Source organism: Marmota marmota, unplaced genomic scaffold, assembly GCF_001458135.2.
Source record: "Marmota marmota marmota unplaced genomic scaffold, marMar, whole genome shotgun sequence".
In the NCBI taxonomy this organism is placed as follows: domain Eukaryota; kingdom Metazoa; phylum Chordata; class Mammalia; order Rodentia; family Sciuridae; genus Marmota; species Marmota marmota.
In genome coordinates this window covers 33,890,644-33,912,086 of record NW_026000229.1, presented here as the reverse complement: position 1 = coordinate 33,912,086, position 21,443 = coordinate 33,890,644, and the positions used below count along the sequence as shown (strand labels likewise).

The 21,443-nt window shown below is 50.7% G+C and overlaps 1 protein-coding gene across 2 annotated transcripts; it reads right to left on the bottom strand.

The window, feature by feature from the left end:
* Nucleotides 1-1,546: 1,546 nt before the first annotated feature.
* Nucleotides 1,547-21,136, bottom strand: Shf (Src homology 2 domain containing F). Of its 2 annotated transcripts, XM_048793782.1 has the most exons (8): nucleotides 21,004-21,136; nucleotides 11,694-11,835; nucleotides 8,778-8,984; nucleotides 7,149-7,289; nucleotides 5,766-5,937; nucleotides 5,501-5,620; nucleotides 5,053-5,197; nucleotides 1,815-1,950 (listed from the first exon to the last, which is right to left on the bottom strand). In XM_048793782.1, the coding sequence occupies exons 2-7, from the start codon at nucleotides 11,725-11,727 to the stop codon at nucleotides 5,122-5,124; spliced, it is 750 nt and encodes a 249-aa protein (XP_048649739.1). In that variant the 5' UTR covers nucleotides 11,728-11,835; nucleotides 21,004-21,136; the 3' UTR covers nucleotides 1,815-1,950; nucleotides 5,053-5,121. The 2 variants fall into 2 exon arrangements, with proteins under 2 accessions (XP_048649740.1, XP_048649739.1); XM_048793783.1 differs by lacking the exon at nucleotides 5,053-5,197 and having other exon boundaries at nucleotides 1,547-1,950; nucleotides 5,768-5,937.
* Between the last annotated feature and the right edge of the window lie 307 nt (nucleotides 21,137-21,443).

Genomic DNA, 21,443 nt, shown 5'->3' with positions numbered 1-21,443 from the left:
AGAGTTGGCCTGGCTTGCTCTAAAACCTCATCTTTCCCTGCTCCTCTTTGAGCAACGGATAGTGGGGCACCTGTGCCTACATGGATCTTCCAGGCAGCGAGATGACAGCTGGGAGACAGATGAACCCATCACCTAAACTCTTCAGGACTCTGTTTTCGTATGCAAAATGACTGATGCTCTCCAGTCTACCTCAAGATAGGGCAGCCTTCTATGAGGGAATTTCTGAAACAATGCCCAATTTCAAGTGATTCTTTTCGTCTCCACGGATTTCCTACTTTTGACAGATCAAAAGAATGAGAAACTCCCAAGTTCTGTGATTCACAGCACACTTCGGAGCTGCATGTTTGGGTTGTGGAAGAGGTCCTCAAATTGCCCTCCCAGGGAGCCCTTTCCTTAAGGTGTTTGTCCATCAATTTCTGTTCAGTTGTCTTGTGGAAACTGAGAGCCGGCCAGCAGTTCCGCTCTGCCCCACGGCCCAGTGGGTATTCTAAAGGTCCGGGCCCACAGGCGTTGGCAGGTTCCAGAAGTCAGCGCGGGCAGGGGCGTCGCTAGGGTAACTTGTGGGTGTGGGTGGCACCACGTCGCGGGCGGATGGTTCGAAGCACGACCACCAGGGGGCGCCCACGGCCAACCCCGCGACAAAAGCCTAGGTGGGGAGCTTCGGGCCGAGGCCCACAGGCTGCCAGGCACTGCCCTGTCAATCAGGGGCTAAGGGAGGTGCGGCCAGCCCCAGAATACTGCGGAAAGAATGCGAGGCTGGACCCCCGCAGCCCGCCCCGCCGCCTTCCCGCCTCCGCGGGCGCGCGTCTTCCGCGTGGCAGGGCCGCCCCACTCCCTCCCGCCTGGCGCGCTGCCTCTTTGTCTCTGCGCGTCTCCCCTCCTCCCAGACAAATGGCTGTTGGCAGGAAATTGGACGCGCTCTTGGGGAGCCGCGCTGGGCAGTGCGGCGAGGAGGGGTCGCCGCGTGGCCAGCGGGCCCTGGGAGCCCCAGCCTGGGTAGGGGCGGAGGGGGATGTTTTGACATCTCGTCAAAGGAAGGAACTTGATGTTTCGAAAATGCTTTTCACAGCCGGCCTGTGTCGGCTCCAGAGCTGATTTATAAACATAATCTGTGCTCTCTTCCCGTTCCCTCCCCTGTCAACCCGGGGGCAGCGCCGGAGGCGCGGACGCGGCTGTGCCTGGCAGGATCGGGTTTATTTATTGCCTCTGGCCGGGAGCCGGGGCGGCCCAGGGACTGCACAGTTCCCTCTGGACCTAACCCTTCTCCTCATCTCTCCCTCCCACCCCCAGGCGTCTCCTACCCAGGCGTTTGCCTTTCCCACTCCCGGCACCAAACTCTGGGCCGATCCCTCGGGTGCTTGGGGTAGGGGGAAATGGAGGTGGAGAGAGGGTGGACGTCCTGTTTCACCCCGCACTGACCCAGTAGGGAGAGGGTGGTGAGAAAGGTGGCTACCTCTTCCATTGGGTTGGAAAGGGGCCGGAAATGCCAATCTTAAAACTCCCCAGGAGACCAGCAGCTCTGGAGTCTCTTTCCTCCAGGGGTTATCCTTTCTCTCCAGGGTTTGCTCCAGCTCCAGCTCCAGCCAACCCCTTATTCAAAGGCCCCAGTAGCCTTTCCCCTTTAGAATAAATTAAGGAACCTCCAGCGTCTACTAGATCCCAGGGCAAGGAGAAGAAAGGTTTCATGTCCCTGGGAAGAGACACTGCCTTCAGCCAGGTGACAGGTCTGGGTCCAGGTCCATCATGGTGCCCTGGCCTCACATCTACAGAGTCCGGATGGCCACGGGGTACAGCAGGGACATGTGTTCGGCCCCCTTAATGGGCAGCTTGCGGCTGGCATAGTGGTGCACGATTTCAGGGACGCTGCTGAAGGGTGGGCTGTTCTGGCCCAGCACATACTTGTGTTCCTTGGTCCGGGAGAGCTTCATGTGCATGAAGCCCTGACTGCTCCTGGGAAGGGAAAGACACCCTGGTGAGTGGGGACTCTCCTCAGTTTCCCCACCTGGCCATCCAGTAACCTTTCCCAGTCCTAATGCAAGCCAGCTGAGGGTGGGAGATGATGGGAGTCTAGAAAGCAGGGGTGTGGAGGGTTTCTTGCTGGTATGGTAAGTAGCATTAGGCACTGGATCAAGGTAACATATAAATGTTGTGTATAAAGTGAGTGTACAGGGTGTGTGCAGATGCAAAGTGGAGTGACCAGTACCCCCAGCCCTGGAATCCAAGCACCCCTGCTCTTCAGATTTTGGAACCAGGGCCAATTTAGCCTCATTCTTCCTGAGCTATATGGCATGACACCTGTGAGGGCTCCTGATGACTCATGTGGAGCCACAGATGCCCTTGGCAGGAAGGTGGGTGGACAGATGTGGTAACCAAATCTTGTTTGGGGCTCTACCTTGCAAAGACTGGGGGAGAAAGCAAGCTGATCTGGAAGTCCCCTCCCAAATCTAGGAAGGCTCAGCTGACTCCTCCTGGGGACATCCCTTCCCCCTCTTGCTATCTGGGCCTTAGGCCAAGGCCTCAACTCATCCATCCAGCCCTTGGGCCTAGAATGACATCACCTCCAGGCTGTAGCTCTGTTCCCTTTCTTAGAGAGGAGGGGCTCCACTGCCTTTCTCGTGTCCCTGTACCACCCTGGAAAACAGCATTGGTGCTGGCCCTGCCCTCCAGACAGGGATGTCATTGTGCAAAACTTTAGCCAGCTCTAAATGTCCAGGTGGGCACTCTGAGTTTCAGAGAGATTGCAAAACCATGCCAGCAAAAATGTTTGTCTAAACTATCACAGACTTGGTCTGCTGGGCACCAGGTCTGAAACTCACCCACAGGCAATGGAATGTTTGGGGGAGTCCTGAAGCTTGACTTGGCTGCTGCTGCCTACTCAGAGACCACTTGGGGAAAAGGACAGGGCTAAGAAGCCAGTGTAGGAAGCAGAAACATCAAGGGGATAACCTCCATCCTGAGGCCTTCATTCTTTGAGAGGTAAGGATTGAAAAGAATACCGCTTGCCTTCTCTGCCTGGGTGCAAAGAAGGCTCTGCCTGGACCCTTTTCACTAGGCCTACAAGTGAGAAATCAGGGAGTGGGGAGACTGAGGAGAGAAAAATAGACCCCTAACTCCATCCCTGCCTCCTCTCAGTACTTGAAGCCTTAGAAGCCTGCTGGGAGAAGGCTGGGGGCCCCAGGGTGTGTGTCAGGTCATCTGTGGAACTGCAATAATGCCTGGGGTTGACTAACTGCACAAGCCCTGGAGGGGAGGAGTCCTGAGGCTAGTAGAGCCCTTGTGAATAGGAGAGGGAAGGCAGGGAGCAGTCACCCTCCCCTGTGTGCTCCATGCCAAGGTCCAGGCCTTCCCTCACCTTCTCCCAGTTTGGAAATGACCCCCTCTCCCAGTCTACTTGGGGGCCTCTCCCCAAAACTGTACATTATATTTTCTCCTCAAGGGACAGATTTGCCAAGAAGGGCAACAAGTGGCCAGAGATCTCAGCTCTACCTGCATAACCGACCTCACAGGGAGAGGGGTGACTATGTTTTCAACCTTCCAGGACAAGTCCCAAGAGTCCATTAGGACCTGGAGCATACCCAAGCCCTTGCCAGACACTCAGGGGTGGGGGTGGGGCTGGGGTGGGACCAGCTGACCACAGGGCTAAGGCTAGCAGGGCTTTTTGAGGAAGCTGTTTAATTACCAGTGAAAGCCCTTCCATTAGGGAGAGAAGAGAAACCATAATTGTATTTCAGAGAAGCCATTTATATGCAAACGAGGCTCTGGCAGACAGACGCTGGGGGCTGGAGTAGGAGTCCAGGAGGGCCTCTTCTCTTTACTCCCCAGTAAAAGGCAGCCCCCTACTCCTGCTTAGCTCTACTCCTTAGTTCCACTCCAGGGAGCCAGACACTGGTGTCTCTCCCTGCACTGGACAGTACAGACTGCAGGCATACAGCACTTGATGAGGGGTGGAGCCATTCAGCCCAACTGTGTTTTTTTTTTTGGGGGGGAGGGGGGTACCAGGGATTGAACTCAGGGGCACTCGATCACTAAGTCACATCCCCAGCCCTATTTTGTATTTTACTTAGAGACAGGGTCTCATTGAGTTGCTTAGCACCTTGCTGTTCTGAGGCGGTCTTTGATTCCCCTGCCTCAGCCTACCTCCTGAATAGATGGGCCTATAGGTGAGCATGACCATGCCCTCCCTGTTGGGGACCTTGACCAAGTCACAAACCTCTTGAATCTATGTGTATAAAAGAGATCTAAGTGGCAGGATGGTAGTTGGTTTGGAGATGGTATACATGCTGCTTGGGTATGCTCCATAAATTTTAACTATAATTTTTAAAGAAATATACCACCTAAAGTTATGTGTATCAAAATCTTGACAAATGAATTTTTCCCAAAGTGCTCCTTTGGTTTTGTAATCTGCAGACCTCTAGAATATGACAGCTTTAAGGAATCTGAGTGTTCTAAGACATTTGCAAAGGGAGAAACCAAGGCCAGGAGGTTAAGTGATTTGTCTAAGGTCACACAGTTTTTATCAAACTCAAGAAGAGAACTCAGGTTACTTAACCATATTTTTGTACTTTTTCCACAATCTTTTAGTAAAGTTAAATAATCATCCCCTAAATGTATAAGGTTCAGTAATCCCACATTTCCACAAATTGGATTTACTTAAAGTTGGGAGGTGTGGGGGTGGTGTTGGTGGGGGAATAATACCTGTTATCTAATGCCTCCAGAGAATGCAGTAGGAAGTGGTGTAGGTGTCTGCTGGTGAAGCAGGGAAGCCCTGGACAGCGGCCTTATGTAGGCTATAGTACTCCTGGTCACCAAGAGGAAGGTTGGTTGGTCCACCAGGGAACCTGGAAGGCTGAGGCTGGGCTGTGCATATCTGCTCCTAGGGAGCATGGCTAATGGAAACGGAGGGCCCAGCCTTTGTTACCTCTTCCAGGACTCTGCCCCAATTTGTTACCTCTTCCAGGACTCTGCCCCAAACATATACTTCCTCAGAGTAAACAGGAGTAGCTCTGTGTCCACTGCTCTGCCCTCCTCCCAAGCCCCAGCCCCCCATCTTACCCTTGAGACTCCCTCAGGCAAAGCTCTTCTATCTCCTTGTCTGTGCTTCTGGAACATCTCGTACTTCCATTAACAATGGTGATGGTGATAATTTATTGAGCACCATGCTAAGTGCTTCTCATATATTATTTCATTTAATCCTTCCCTATAAGATGAATATTATTATTCCTTTTTATTATAAGGCAACTGAGGCCTGAAGAGGTTAAGGGGGCCCTAGGCCACACAGCTAGTGAATGACAGAACCCTTCTGAACTGGATGCTGCAGCTTGTTGGTTTCCTCCGAGAGAGCAGGGAATGAGTCTCAGACATGTCAGGATGCCTGCCATGGAGTCAGCAGTTGTTCAAGGGGAATAGGAACCTCTCCAGCTTTGCTGGGCATGGGGGGAGAATATTGGAGTCTCTTCCTGCCCCACGGGTTGTGCCCCCACCTGCAGCATCCCCTACTCACTTGAGGGAGAGAGAGAAGTCATTCTTGCTGGTCTCACTGTTGCGCACCAGATAGCTGGCCTCTTTGCATAGCCGGAGCAGGTTCTCGGCGTCTGTTCGGCTGATGGCCCCGTGGTACCAGCTGAGGATGAGAGAGAGGAAGGGGGGCATCCCTGCTGGGTCCCTCGCTGTCCAGGTCCACCCATTTGTGGGTGTCCCCTGCAGGGAAGCCAGTGACAGGAAGGGAGGAGAGGTGAGGGAGTCCCCAGCTGGACACAGACACTCACACCTGGTTTTCCAGAGGCAGTGCTGGATCTGTCCACTCCCCCAGAGGGCTGCTGGGCTCTGGGCCTAGAGGCTTGGCTGACTTGGGGTTCCCTGCAGAGAGTCGGGGAGGTAGCCGTCCTTTCTCCTCCCGGCCAGGTGACAGGCAGCTCTTCTCCGATCCTTCAAATTGGGCTGTAGGGAACACAGGGGTCATGGCTTCTGAAGACCCTGGAGGTAATGCCCTACTGAAAAGCCACTACCCTGCCCCATTTCCTCCAAGCCTTTAAGGAGCCAAATGCATGTTCTGGAAGGGTGGTACACACTCACAGTCCTGACCAGTTTTAGGGACATCATCCTGGGCCCATCCTGGGTGGGTGGGGGGAAGGTGTAGCCTCTAGTGCCACACAGGGAGGTGATAGAGGGGAGCAACACGAGAAACCACTCAGATGCTCTCCCAGGAGCCTCTGACTGCCTTCCCCTCTTCCATCCCCCTCAGGGTGGCTTCAGTGCTGATAATATTGTTTCTTTCTTCTCCTCAGAGTTCATTACCGTTCTCCAAATCACCCTGCCAAGCCATTCTGTAGAAATGACTTATCGATCTGAGAACAATTATCCGATTCCCCTTGGTGCCATCCTGACAGGCTAATCCTGCCCAAAGCCACCAGACAGCCTGCCCTACCCGCCCCAAGGTCGCTGCCCACGGGCTCCCCTCCCCCACCCATGGAAACCCAGGGAGGTGACTCTGCCTGTCCCAGACCAGGCAGTCTGACCGCTGAGCCTGCACAAGAGAGGGCCACCCCAGTGGGTCATATGGCCACATGAACACATGCACCTGCATTTACAAAAGACCTCCAACTCTCGGGCACAAGGGTACAAACAGATGCTCACACTTGTGTGCATACACATATGTCCATACCCACTCTTGGGTGCCCATTCTAGGCAAAACTAAACACAGAAGGTAAATTCAGTACCTCGCCCACCCCCCCCTCGTTATTTAGGCTCTTTCTCCTTGTAGCACTTTCAAGCCTTTATTGTCCTTCAGTCACCAGATCCTCTGCTTTATTCAGTTAGAGCTTCTTCTGCCAGCACCTCCCCCATGCCTCATAAGGGTCTGCACTATCAGGCAAAGCTCTAACCAAAGAAGCCGACTAAAAAACAGTAGATCTTTGTGGCACAGTTGGGAACATATTAGAAAGGGGTCTCCCTAAGGAGACACTTCACCACAGATGCTGAGGGAGGAGGGAGGAATATGCATTTTATCTTTTCCCTCTCCCTCCAGGGCAAGAGGAATTCTTCCTGGATTCTCCACACCTTGCCCCACTTCTCAGCTCCACCAACCCAAACCCACAGGGTCTAAGAGGTGAGGACATGTCACCCTGGCCAGAAGCCCCCACAGGACCCACCGCTGCTGTCCTCCAGGCTGGGCTCAGGGTGGGGTGAGGCTGGACCGGAGATGTCCCTGTCCCCGTCAGGCAGGGAGGGGCTGCTGTCCAGCTGTCCCACAGGCGGAGGCCAAGGTAGGTCTTTGATGACCTTTATGTCAACTGGAGCCAGTAGCAGAAGGAAGAAGAGAGACAGACAGTGACAGAGACAGAGAAAGAGGCAGAGGTTGAGACCAAAACCCAGAGCTAGGATATAGGACAGCCTAGAAAGGAGAAGGGGGAGAGCAGAGGCAAGGGCAGCTTCTGGGGAGGGAAGAGGACTCACTTAGGGGCTGGACAGAACAACTACGGACCACATACTAGGCTGCCCTGGTCAAAGCCTGGGAGGCTTTAGTGGCAAGCAGCAGGACATAGTCTTTCTTTGCCAGCCCCATGGGCCCCATTCATTTGAACTATCTAAACCCCCAATCCCCAAAGGGACCAGAAAAGGAAAAAAAGTGGTATCAGGAGCTACCCACACCTCTGGTACTATACGCGGGCTTCCACATCCTCCTGACATTCCCAGCCTTGTTTCCCCTTCTTCTTTCACCCCCAGCCTGAGAATTCTTGGGCAGTGAGAATGTGACAGCTTAGCTTCATGTTGTCAGAAACACTCAGACTTGGGGGCAGATGTTTTTTGAAATGTAATGCCCCTCCCAACCTCAAGAAAAGTGACGCCACCTTCGGCTGCAGGACTGCTAACGAGGTTTCCTAATGATCAGCATAGATTTTCCCATTAAGCAATCCAAACAGTATTGATTCTCCAAGGAGACTTCTGGAGATAAATGGCCCATCCTCAATGGTGTGTGCTTTACAGGAAGCAAATTAGAAAACTGAGGTTTCCCAGTCTGGCTGCCAGGGTGGGGAGGGCAGAGTGGAGGGCTGGGTCCAGCTCCAGGATGAGCCTCTTGTCCAAGGAGGAGTGAGGGGACATGGGAACAAGAATGAAGTCTAATGGTGTTTAAGCCCTCAAAGGTTCATGAATGAAAGCCCTTTCCCTACTGGGGGTATTTCTCCACCCACCTCTGCCCATCTCTGACAGCCAACCTGAACTTTTCCATGGTGGAATCCCAACTGAGAACCAACAATGGTGTGGTTAGGACAAGAGAAATCTGATCTTCATTCAGCAATCAGGGGATTTCTCAGAGCCTCCACTGCAGCTCAGAGATCCCTCTGGGGCTGGGCCTACCACTGGAAGACACAGTCCTAGAATTCAGGTTACTTTGCCACAGCTATTTTCATTGTCTGAAGTATTAAATGCCCTCTTTTGTTAAATGTATTTAATATACACCACAAGCTTTATAAGCTTTGTATTGAAATTTCTTTATTTTTAAGTATATCCAGCCCCTAAAAGATGGAAATGGCCTTGTCCTCTGAGAGATGGTGATGCAGGGAAATGCCTTCATCCTTTTCCCATTCCATTCCCTGACCCTGTGCTCAGTGTGTGTCTACACTGCCCAAGTCCTCATTATCCTTGGTACAGAACTCAACTCTGCCCTGAAGACCCATTCCTGGACCTCCCTGGGTTCCTGGGATCTATTCCTTTCATTCTCCTGAGTCTGAGAAGCTGCTCAGAATCCCCAGCATATCTGCCTTCCCATCAAGACTCACCTGCAAAGGCTTTGGAAATCCGCTCCTTCTTCCACTCCCAGGGCTGGTCATACTCCTCGGGGGGCCTCTCATCATCTTCAGGCAGGCGGGACTCCCGGGGCCAAGTGGCTCCCTCACCCTCTGGGGAGGCCCCCTCCTCCTCTGGCTCATAGGGTGTGTCATACAGAGGCAGGGGCTGAGCTGCGGTCTCCTTGGAGCCCCGGATTTCTGCCAGGGCAAGAAGGAGGGAGAGATGCAAGGAGGAAGAGATGCCTGTGACCAGGGCACCTCTCCAGCAATGCTCCTCACCATGAGCCAGGTCTCTTTCAAAGGAGATGTCCTGGCTCTGGAAGAACTCAGGAGTCAGAAATCCTGGGTTCCTCACCCTCAAAATACTTCTGGAATGCATGAGGCCTTGGGCTCAAACCCTAGCACCAAGAGAAAAAAGAGGGGGAACCCTCCAAGTCAAACAGTTCCAGGGCTCTACAAGCAGGGGATCCAAGAAAGACAGAGGCACATGGGCATCAGACTGAAAGGCAGAAAAAGGATCCCATGACAGTCAGCAAGACTGGGCAGATGAAGTTGAAATGTTTAGGAAACTGGGTCATGGTCCTCCCCTACCTCATCTTCTCCTCATTGCCCAGCTCCATTCATTTCCTCCTATCCCAAGTGACATTATTTCACTAAAACCAGGAAACACTTCTTTGTTACTCAGGCACTCTGACCAACCCCACTGTGAACTTTCCTCTTCCACAAATCAATTTCATGGATTGTCTTTTCTCTAATCGTTCCCATTTGGACTCTTCCTGGATCCTCTCTTGGTCTGTTTTCCAAGACAGTCAAGTCTTATTCATTTTTTCCTGCCCTAACTTTTAAACTACTTGTCTCATGGCTCCCACTGCATCTATAATCTAGTCATATACCCAAGGCCAAAAAGATGTTTTGCTTTGACATCATATCATTTCAAACTCACCACCTTCCTCCAAACTAGTCAATCTCTTTTCAGGATCACTGACCCCACTGAAAATCTGATTTTAAAAGCTACATAGCTACTATCAAAAAATATGTATATAGCCAGGCGTGGTGGCGCATCCCTATAGTCCCAGTGTCTTGGGAGGCTGAGGCAGGAGGATCATGGGTTCAAAGCCAGACTCAGCAAAAGCAAGGCACTAAGCAACTCAGTCAGACCCTTCCTCTAAATAAAATTCAAAATAGGGTTGGGGATGTGGCTCTGTGGTTGAGTGCTCCCGAGTTCAAACCCCAGTACCCTCCCCACCATATATATATATATGAGCATTCATGGTCCACACCCCTCTGACTTCAACGAGGTACCACCTTCTCACTTTCTTCATTTCTGTCCACTATACTATTTTCCTTGAACCTGACCCATCATTGTCATTATCTAAATCCCAATGGTTCATTGCCAATTCCTGATGATTTTCACCCTCATCTTTACATATCTAGATTACTGCCAAGGTGAACCTCCACTTCACAGGCTTGTTTTTTCAGGGTTCCTGGGAACAATACTCCTGGGATAACACTCCAGAGGCTCTCTGCCTCCTACCTACCTCTCTGGAGGAAGAGCAGTTTGATTGGCTAATAAATTTTCATTCTCTTACTTATATCTGCCTTTGGCTACTTTTTCCTTGCAGTGAGTGGCCTGCCTCCATGTAGAGGCTTATGGCTGTCCTTTGTTGCCCAAGTCTGAGTGGGCAAGTTTAATTCTGTGGCAAAGTATTAAGGAGCCCATTGTGATGATTGTAGTGAGGTAATATTCTCCAATCAACTTTATCAGTAATAGACATTTTAATCTCCATCTGTTTCTTTAATCTTATTCCTCAATTATTCCCAAGCCCAGGAAAGGAAGAAAGAGATCTAAAGTATTGGTCCTTAAAACTCCAGCAATTTCCATACCAGTTTGCTAACTTACTTTGCTCAACGTACTGATGTCAGTTCTTCCAGTTCATTCTGCACACTAAAGCCTCAGTAATCCCAATTTATCCCCACCATTTTTTTTTTTTTTTAGTCTGGGAATTGAACCCAAGAGTTCTCTATCACTGAACTATATCCCCAGCCCTTTTTAATTTTTTTTTTTAGTTTTCATCTTGAGATAGGACTGGCCTCAAATTTGCAATCCTCCTGCCTCAGCCTCCTGAGGTGCTGGAATTACAGGCCATGCACAACTGCACCATAGTTTATCTCATTTCTTTCTTGCTCAAGAATTCATAGTGACTCTATTCCCCCTTCTGAACCAAATCCAAGCTCTTCATTCCTACCTTTGAAGTGCTTCACTGTCCTTTTGGTATCTCATCTTAACTCCCAATATGCCCAAGGACTAACAGTATTTTCCCCTAAATCAATATTCTCTCACCCTGGCTTGAATCTTGGTTTAGATTGATCCATCATTGTCTTTCTCTCTGATCACTCCCATTTGGACTCCATCTCCAGATCCTCTTTTGGCCTCTTTTCCCCAAGGCCAGGTCTTGTTCATTTCTCCCCACCCTAACTCTTTGCCCAGCCTCATGGCACCTACACTATATTTCTAGTCATGTTTCCAATGCCATAAAGATGTTTCACTTTGATATAATATTTTTCAAACTCATCACCCTTCTCAAAAGCTCATGATTTTCTTTTCAAATCTTTTTAGATTCCTTTTTGGAACCTTGACCTCCCACCACTATATTGCCCTTCCTATCTCGAATGCCTCTATCTGACCTTGGGTTGTATGGCCTCCTCTATGGCCTCAGAGCCAAAAGTCACAGCTCCTCCTCCAAAAAAGACTACCTTGAAGGCAGTGGCTATCACTCCTAAGGACCTGGCAAAGGCTTTCTCCATATTTTCTAGGGACCAAGGAGTCCTTAGACTTGAGGGGCCCCAGAGCCTGTTTCACAGAGGCCAGGCTTCAGGGAGCACCTCCCCTTTCCCTCTGTTACTTACCAGCCATCATCTTTTGGGCCTCATAGGGCTCCATGTAGCCATCATTTTCAGGGACCTTCTCTGGGGCTACTGAAGGTCCTGCTGAACCTTCACCAGTTTCCTGAACATCAAATGGGTCCGCATAGTCTTCTAGGATTGCCAACTGTGGGAAAAGGGCAAAGACAGGGCCTTCAGACAATTGAGGCAGGTCTGCTTCTCCCAACTCCATCCATTGATGCTAGTCCTGGGTAGGCTGCCTCAAACCCAGAGTCCCAGCTACCAAGAGAAGTTTCTGAGCTTAGATAGGGATTAGTTATCACTCTTCCTTTGCAGGGTCCTAAAATAGGCTGCCACAGTGATGCATCTTTCTTTTCTGCTGATTTTGTACCTCTGGACCACGTCCTAGCCTAAATGGTCAGGGTGAGGTTATTGTGCCATGCCTTTGGGTCCAAGCTGGACAAGAACTTAACGCCAAGTGGTTCAACAGAGAGAATTTAATTCAGAGAACTGGTTACAATGGTATTAGAAGAGTTTAAAAAGCAAGCAGGGAATGGTGAGGCAACTCAGAGATTAGCATGGTCCATGCCCACCACTGCACTTCCAGATGCTGAACAAATATAAATAGATGCCAGCCCTCAAGGAAGGAAAGCTGAATATTCACTTTGCCACAGTTCTATAGATTGATCCTCACAATGTCCCCGTCATGTGGGTATCATTATCACCCGAGGCCCAGGGCAGCTAGGGAGTAACATGTCCAATACCATTTTGCGTAAGTGGGGAAATAGATTGGAACTCATGCCCTTTGTGCAAAGGGCCACCAACCTGACATCAGTGGGCATCTCAGCTGACCTAGGAGAGAGATGGCTTGGGGAAGCCCTGAGGCTATGCTGAAATTCCCTTGGTACTAAGGGACAGAGATAAGAAAGTCCCCACCTTATCCCTCTACTTTTCAAGCTGCCCCTCTATCCCATACAAGTGGCTCATGGCCACATCTCTGTCCCCATATCCAGTCAAGGCAGAACAAACCAAAAGCTACACACCCTGCAGAGGTGCCCAAGGTGCCCAAGATGCTCAGGGCAGGGCACAGCTAAGGACAATAGAGTCTTTCTCCAAGCTAGGTATGGGCTTTTCCTGATGGGCCAGCAGAGGTGGAGACAGCCCAACCCACTCAGGGCTGTCAGCACTCTAAGAGTACCACATCACTGGGTTCCACAAGATGGCTCTGTGGCCTGTGCTACGAGGAAGGGCCACTCCTACCTTTCCCCAAATCACAGAGTAGACTTTAGTTCTGAGCTGGATCAGGGATGTAGGAGCTAGCTGAGCTGGAAGTCCCTCTGGATGACCACCCTGGCCTGGGTGAAAGGATATAGGAATGGTGACCCCTAGAAAGGCAGAAATGGAGAAAGGAAACTCCCAGAGACCCCTTTGGCAAGTTCCTTCAACCCCTGATGGCCCCTCTAAAGGATTCTGAGGTTCCCAAAGACTGCTAACATGTCATCCCTCAGGTCTTCCACTCCCACCTTGTTCCAGTCAAACCTCGGCTCCTTTACATCCCCTGCATTTCCGCCTACTTCTGGAATGACCCCATCTCACACCCTGCCTCTGCAACCACCACCACCAGATCATCCACCAGCATGGAGCGCTTTATCATTTTTGTCTCTTCAGCTCCAATAAGCAGCTGGCATATAGTAGGCACTAGGAAAAACGTCTTTATTCCTTCACCTCCTATCTTCCCTTGTAGCTCTTCACCCCTAATCCGCTTCTTTCCAGAAAGCAGAAATATGAAATCCACTTACCTGTCACCTGCACCCTATTGCTTGCTTCTTCCCAGGCCAATGGCACCCACAACCCCACCCCTGACCAAGGGCGCTCTAGAGTCAGCCCACTGTTGGTAACTCTGCCAGGCAGCACCCAGCCTCACACTCATCTGCGGCAGGTACTCAACAGGGTCTGAATCATCTGACGGGTTATCCTTAGACCTTATAATAGCTCTCTTGCTTTAAGAAAAATCCAGTTAACAGAGATGTAAGATTCCACTTTCCTTTGTGGTTTCTCTCTACCAACCCTGGATCACTGTTCCCTGAACACTCTGCTCTTTTCTACCTCAGAGGCCTTCCTTCTGCCTAGATCTCTTTCGTATTCCTTCTGGCATGACCAACCCTTACTCATTATTTTCTTTCTTTAGAAAACTCTTCCATGCTCACACAGGCCTGCCTGTGAGGTGCCTCTGTGCTGGGCTATTGTCACACTGTGGTAAATATTTGTTTTAATAGACATCTTCCTGAAGACTGTGGGCTTCCTGAGGGCAGGGCCCAAGTCTATTGCTAAATATCCAGTGCCTGTAAACTCTTAGTAATTATCTGTTACATCCATTCACATAAAACAGGAAGAAGGGACAATGAAACTCTTTTCTTTGTTCATTCAGAATAGAGAGGAAGCATAAATCTGGGTGGAGTCATAAAGGAGGACTGTCTTTCCAAGTGAAACTGCACCCCTTGGTGAACAGAGGATCCTAGTGCAAGCCCTCCTACCCCACCACTACACAGAGCCCCTTCACCCATCCCTCACTACATATGGACAGAGCTGCAGCAGCCAGCTTCCCACTGGAATCCTGGGCTAGTTCCTGGAGCTGCGACCCCTCCCAGGCTGGTGGGGGCCTCCCCAGTGCCTGTGGGCAACCAGGTGGCAGCTCTGCGGGCAGCTCAATGGCTCCTCTGTTCCACTCCTGGCTCCACACCCTACTCCAGGAAGCCCTGGCCCCTCGCCCTGGGCTGGAGTGCCCAGAAGAGCCACCCACAGGGCTCAGAAAGGGAGCAGCAGCAGAGATGCCAGCTGGGAAGGCTAGCAGGATGTGGCAACCACAAGGGCACCAAGGAACCCAGTAGAGCCCAGGCTACTTCCACAGTGTTTCTAAGTCTGTGAGGGTGAACTGCTCAGTGGGAGAACCCGCCCCCTAGACTTCAGATCTACCACAATTTGTTATTTTGTTTGTGGCCCCTCGGCCCCCTCTGATGTCCCCACTGCTGTGTCCTCCATCCAACCAACCCAGGGCCCTCCACACAGAGTATATTCAAGACATAATTACTGGCTGCCTAGAAGGCCTCCTTCTCCCCAGGCGACATCCTCTGGAGTGACATCAACTTCCAGATCCCCATTCACTTTGACCTCTGACTGACTAGTAATGGCTGCAACATTAGGCTCTCAGGAGAATAGGATCAAAGCCTCTAGCTCAAAGGCAGAGGGAGGGACAGTCAGCCAAAGGTCTTTGGGAAAGGTACACAACACCAGGATTGATATTTAGGCATATATCCTCTGGTATAATCAGAATGTTATTCAAATGCTAACAATATTTTCAAAGTAGTGGGTAACAACAGCTCCTACCCAGAGGGCCCTATATCCTTCTCCTTTCCGAACCCAGCAGGCTATTTCCAAGACCTACTCTTCTGTTCAAATGGGCAGTGCCCTTCCCAGAGCAGCTGTCTACTTTGCATCTTTCCTGCCCATGCCTCTCCTGAGGTAGCCAGCAGGCCCACCATCTGGTTCTGTCTTCCACTCTGCAGTTGGGATGGGAACATGTCCCTACCCATGGGGCTCCAGGGGATAAAAGTCCAAGGCAGAGCAAGGAGCACATGTTTCAGGATGTTGGTTCTGCACAGTCCCCAAACTACCCACACTGCATTTCTGTCACTTCTTTAGTGAACATTATATTATATTTAGTGTCTGGAAACCTGTCTTTTTTATCTGTTGAATGAGAATGACAATCATACCTATATCAGAGGGTAGGGAAGAGGGAAATAAGTTTGTAACAATTCATAGTCCACAGGCTGGCACATGAGTGAGGTGAGTGTTCCATAAGTGTTAGCTCTGATGATAATCTTTTATATTCTGGTATTAAGGCCTTACAGTTTAGGTGCTTCCCAGGGCACACAGCTTGTCAGCAGTGCAGATGAGACTACAACCCAGGTCTCCTGACTCTCAGTACCTTGTGATAGATTTTCTAAAACTTTGAAAAATGTAGCATCTTTTTTTTTTCTTTACTTGTAGATTTAAATTTTAATTTAAAATTTAGGGGCTGAGAATATTGCTCAGTAGTAAAGTACTTGCCTAACATTGCAAGGCCTCAGGTTCAATCCCCACACAGAAAAAATGAAACAAAAAAACTTTACCTCTGAGAAGTTCTGCAGCAAATAAATCAATCTAATTTTCGTTTAACTTAGTATTTCCCCTAAATATTTAATCATGGGAACCCTTCCTTACTGTTAACCAATCAGTTTGATTACTTTTCCCAAGATCAAACTTTTTGTAGCTGATATTCCTACTTCTTGGAATGCCCTCTCCTATTTTATTTCTCTGTGAAACTCCTTCACTGTGAAAGAGATTTGTTACTTTCCTTTTCTAATTCTAAGAGCAATGCCATGCTTACAAAACATTCAAACGTCACAGACGTGACTGATGCTACCAACTCTTAAGATACTTAGGACCATCTCAGGATTGGTAATCTCCAGGATTCAGAACATGGTGAATTTATCACAGAAAATGCCCCTCATCTCTTCTCTAAGGATCCTCTCCCCTTGTTCATTAGCATATGCTTCATGAACAGTTCTTCTCTGTGGGGCACCTGGTGATCAGTACTGAGGACCTAGGCATAGTGCTCAGTTTGGAGTCAGTCCTCCAGGCTGTGAAGCTTGGTTTTCTTCCTGCTAGCTGAGAAATCATGCATTCAAATTCCTGTGCTGCATTCCTCTATATATAACCCAGGGATAGTAATAGAGTCTTCCTTACAGGATTACTTAACCACTAAGCCACATCCTCAGCAACCCCCCCTTTTTCAATATTTTTTTGGGGGGTTGTAGGTGGACACAATACCTTTTATTTATTTATTTAAAAATATTTTTAGTTATAGATGAACACAATACCTTTATTTTATTTATTATTTTTATGTGGTGTTGAGGATCGAATCCAGTGCGTCACACATGCTAGGCAAGTGCCCCTCTGCTGAGCCACAACCCTAGCCTCTCCCCAGCCCTTTTTTGAGACAGGATCTTTCTAAGTTATTTATAGCCTCACTAAACTGCTGAGGCTAGCTTTGAACTTGTGATCTTCCTGCCTCAGCCTCCCAAGCTGCTGGGATTATATGTGTGCCACTGCCCCAGGCCTAGGGTTGCTGTAAGGATCAACTGGTCTAATACCTATCAGATGCTTCAAAATGGTACCGCACAAAGTAAGTGCTCAGTAAATGTCAGTCACTGTATCATTAAAGAGTAATAGACCATATTTTGGAGTCCTCAGGAGCTCATACAGACACAAAATAAACTCCAAGAGATTAAAGAGCCTCAGGGTGCTCTGGGAGAACCCACAAGCCTACAGTATGCAGGGTTTAGACCCCACCTTTACTCTCACATAACATCTTGCTGGTTCTGGGGTGAGGGCAACTGGAGTATGCAGTAGGTACCCCTTCAAGTCTTGGACCCCAGCCAGGGCTTGCTCGACCCAGCCAGCAATTCATGGTCCTCAGGGTCCCAGCTGTTCCTAGCTCCCAACAGGCAGAGTGCCAGGGATGAGGCATGACGAGTCACTTATTAGCCAAGCAAACCAGTACAGATGTCTTCCAGACAGAATGAGAGCCAAAGTGTGATGCCGCAGTACTGGGTAGAGTGGAAGGGCCAGACATAATCTCTCAGTAGTCCACAGGTCTCAGCCATCCTTGAAGCACCCATGATAGCAGAGATGGCCAGCCCAGGCTACAGAGGGCTGTCTAACCAGTCCTCAAACGTCTCTCTACCTGGACCTCTACCATTTCCTCCCTCCCCTTCCTACAATTTTCCTCCTCTCTCTATTTCTATCAGAGAATGCATGCAAGATAAGCAGATCAGACATCTGGACTATATGGAGGCCATAGAAGGCAAATGAAAGCAACAAACTACAAAAAGGCAAGGACCGAGTTCTTCTAGGTGTCCCTTTAAGCATCTAGGTCAGTGTCACGTAATGACATAGTACACCCAATGAACACTGGCTAATGGTCCTACATTGCTGGCCTCTAGCCACCCTCCTAATCTCGGAGCAGGACTTCAGACACTCCCGACTGCCTCCCTCATTTTTCTCTTTCTACCTGTCTGCTCGCTTCTTTCTGAATTGGAGCCTGGAGGATCCAAATCCATGTGGACTACATCTATAAGGTATATCTGTTTTTAAATGTTAAGACTGTATTTTTGGGAGCTATAAACCCCTAATCTGAGAGCTATAAGCCTTTCCCTAGAAAAATGGGATATACTTACACACAGTTGCTAGAGGGTCATGAACCCTAGGACCTCTGCCATAAGCTAAGAATAAGAGCACTTGTTTCAATATGGGGTGCATGACCATCTTATTGCCATGTTACTCCCTGCCTGCCAACCCATACATCTCTGCATGACAGAGGCAAAGGACATACTGTGCAGATGATCATAGGCAGCTCAGAGCTTCAACCATTTCCATATCCATCCCTTTTCCTCATTACACCAGATTTTTCCTATTGAAGTTCAGAGAAATGTGAGCAAATCAAGGGAAGGCCCCGATCTCGTGTTCCTCTGCCAGAGCACCTCCTGGAGGCGGGACAAGGGCCCAGCACCAGAGGGAGAGTATTTCCTGAGGCCAGATGGTGAGCCCTGCCTGCCCCTTGCAGGGTGCCACTCCTGCTGCTCCCACACCTGCCCTGCCAGGCTTGCCCAGATGGTCACCCTTGCACACCTGCCAACTACAGCAGTGGATTTCAGGGTGGGCCGGGAGCCATAACCCTGCATGGGAAGAAAGGTTATGGTCCTGAGCCCCCTGGGTTTCTCAGGGTCTTGTCCAGGTCCCTGTTCTCTCCTGCCCCCACATGCACAAGGCTCCTTTACCCTCAGTCTCATCACAGAAATACCTCCACCCATTTCATCAAACCTCATGACCAACCCCTCTCAGAGTGCTGATCCCTCCCATCCTCCAGCAGTAAGTAGCCAGGCTTTAATAGAAGGACAGGAACAGGCCAGTCCAAGGCACATCCAGGTCCCCAGTCCCCATCTCACCTAAGGAAAGATCCCAAAGCAACAAGTCAAAGGGCTCTGCAGAACTGAGAGGAGGGAGAAAGCAGCCACACACCACAGAAACACTAGCTCATTAGGGGCGGGGGGTGGTGGTGCAGGGAGAGAGGGGTGCTCATTATCCAGGGGAAACATCTTGTGTGCGATCTGCAGGTCACTCAGTAGGCCTAAGGGGTGCTTAGACAGCTGGGGTTACTGTAAAAGCTTAGGAACCCTGTTTGGGCTCTTCCTAGGGAAAGACTCTGGAATCCCCCAAACTCCACTCCTTAAAGTGGTGAGAATCCCGAGGTCAGGGCCCACTGAGGCAGTGTCCTTGCCCTTAGGACAGTTCAGATGGTATCCTGAGTCCTTCTCATCACACCCACTAAAGAAACAACAGACTGTGTGGCTCCTGGGAGAGCCTGCTGGATTTCATTCCTGTCCTTGTGGTTGACAAAGTAGTCAGACATCTCTTGGCCCCCCCCAGGTCTGAACAGCCCACAGATCACAGAGCTGACCCAAGTGAAGGCATGAAGAAACCAGGGGTCTGTCTACATGACTGAGTGGGTACAGTCCCTTATTTAGGGATCTTTGGGAAAACATGCAAGGGTTGCTACTAGGCAGCCCCTGACCCTCAGGCCACCCTGGTAGTGTATAGTCACCATTCAGGACATATTTATGTACCCCTCTTTATGCCAAGCATTGTGTCAAACACTTGGGAGATTCAGATATTAGGAGAACACAGTCCTTGTCCTGGAGGAACCACAGCTTGGTGGGTAGCATGTCAGGCCATTCTAAGCCACTGCGGAGAGGAGAAGGGCCAAGGACAGCTTAGGCCCACATGCCAACAGGCAGTGGTCAGAGAGGAGGAGACTAACTGATCCACGGTAAAAATAAGGCCTAGTACTCCAGTCTGCCTCACCGCCACCAGCACATCACACAACGACAGGGACAATTAGGAAGGAAACAGCATAGCCTGGGAAAAGTACCCTTGAATCTTCCTCTGCAGACTAAGGATCCTGGCCCACGATTGGCAGTCATGCCCCATGGCAGGAACTACAGAAAAAATTATTCACATTCCTGAGGCTTCTGTTCTGACCCTGACACATCTCTCTCATCCAGGAAATTGGGCAGAAAGGCACTTTCTCGGCTGAAAGCCTCAATCCTGGAGCCAGTGGATTTAGACAACAACTTTGCTCTCCAATCAAATAAAAATAAAAATGTTCTCCTCTGCTGAAAATAGGGAAATAAGCCCCAGAACTGAGTTCCTAGGGTTTAACAAAGAAGGACAAGAGGGCCAGGGTGGCTCACGGAGTCATGGTCCTAGGATTTAGAGCTAAGAGACCTGGGCATGGCTTTCAACTGTTCCTCTGTCAGGGAGGGCCAAGGCCAACGTTGACTGGGTAGAAGGACTCTAAGACACTGTAGATGTCCTGGGGCACAGTGACTGCCCTGCTCTCCTTCCTACCCCAGTGCCTGCAGATCCATAAAACCACTCCAGTCTCTCTCAGAATGGACTTGGATAGAAGGAGGGCAGGAGGAGAGAAAGCATGGACTCAGCTACTTGGCCCTATCTGGGCAACAGGTCCTGAAGAGGGACTGCCCTTGGGGAACAAGAGAAGGAGTGGGCCTGGACCCCAGTGGTCAACATCATTGGTAAGAGCTGCACAGTGCCCATCCTGGCCTCTTGAGAACAGCCCGTCCAGTTCCAATCTCACTGGGTAAGGCAAAGAGTCCACAAGGAGAAACCCCAGCCTTCACCTCTGTTCTGGGGTTTCAGCACCTGCAAGGATGCTTGGACTCTAAGGAAAGAAAGGAGAGAAGGAAGAGGGGGAGGAGGAGAAACAGGAGGAGAAAGCTTTGTGCAGGTTTTGCCCTGGGGGAGAGGTCAGAGATCAAAGGGCAGTGAGCTTCTGCTCTGAGGGGCAGAAAGGCCATAAACCAGCAAGGAGGGTGGTGTGCTTTTCAATCCCCGTTAGAATAAAAGCTCAAGGATCAGGCTCCCTGGGGGCTTCGAAACCAAGAGCAGAACCCAAGAGGGGGAGGGTCACTAGTCCTGAGGTCTCATCAAGAGATAGGAGCAGAGTTCGGGGGGGCCCCCATCTCGGATTAGCAGGTCGAGAATTTGAACAAAGGTGGGTTAAGACTCTTGAGCCCCAGGGTCAGGGACTAAGCTTGTGTCCGCCAGGAGCCGTGACAGCAAGAGACCCGGCCAGGCCACCTTTGTCCCTCTCACAACCTCCAGACCTCCAACCACTCCCCTCCTGGCCAGCCCCTCCCGGCGCGGCACTCACCCTATCGCTGCTGGATGGGGGTCCAGAGATCCGCTCATCGGGAGGGGGAGCTGGGGGCCCAGGGGTCTCAACCCGAATAAGGCGGTGGGGGGGCGAACCGTGGCGCGGGGGCGGCGTGGGGCCGGGGGCTACCGGGGTGGCAAGGGCTACGGAGCCGGACGATCCCCCGGAGTAGGGGTCTTCGAAGTCGCGCTCCCGCTGCAGCCTGTAGGCGGCCAGGATGTCTGGGGGCGGCGCGGGGGGCGCGGCCGGGGAAGGCGCAGGGGGACGGTAGTCGGGCTCCGGGGGCGCCGGCTTGCCCCCACCTCCTCCGCCGCTCCCCCCGCGGAAGCCCAGATGCTCCCGAAGCCACTTCGCTACTCCGCCGCTGCCGCCCCCTCCTGGGCTTGCTCCCGCACCTCCAGCGCCCGGCCGGGAACCCCCGGGCCCGCCTCCCAGCG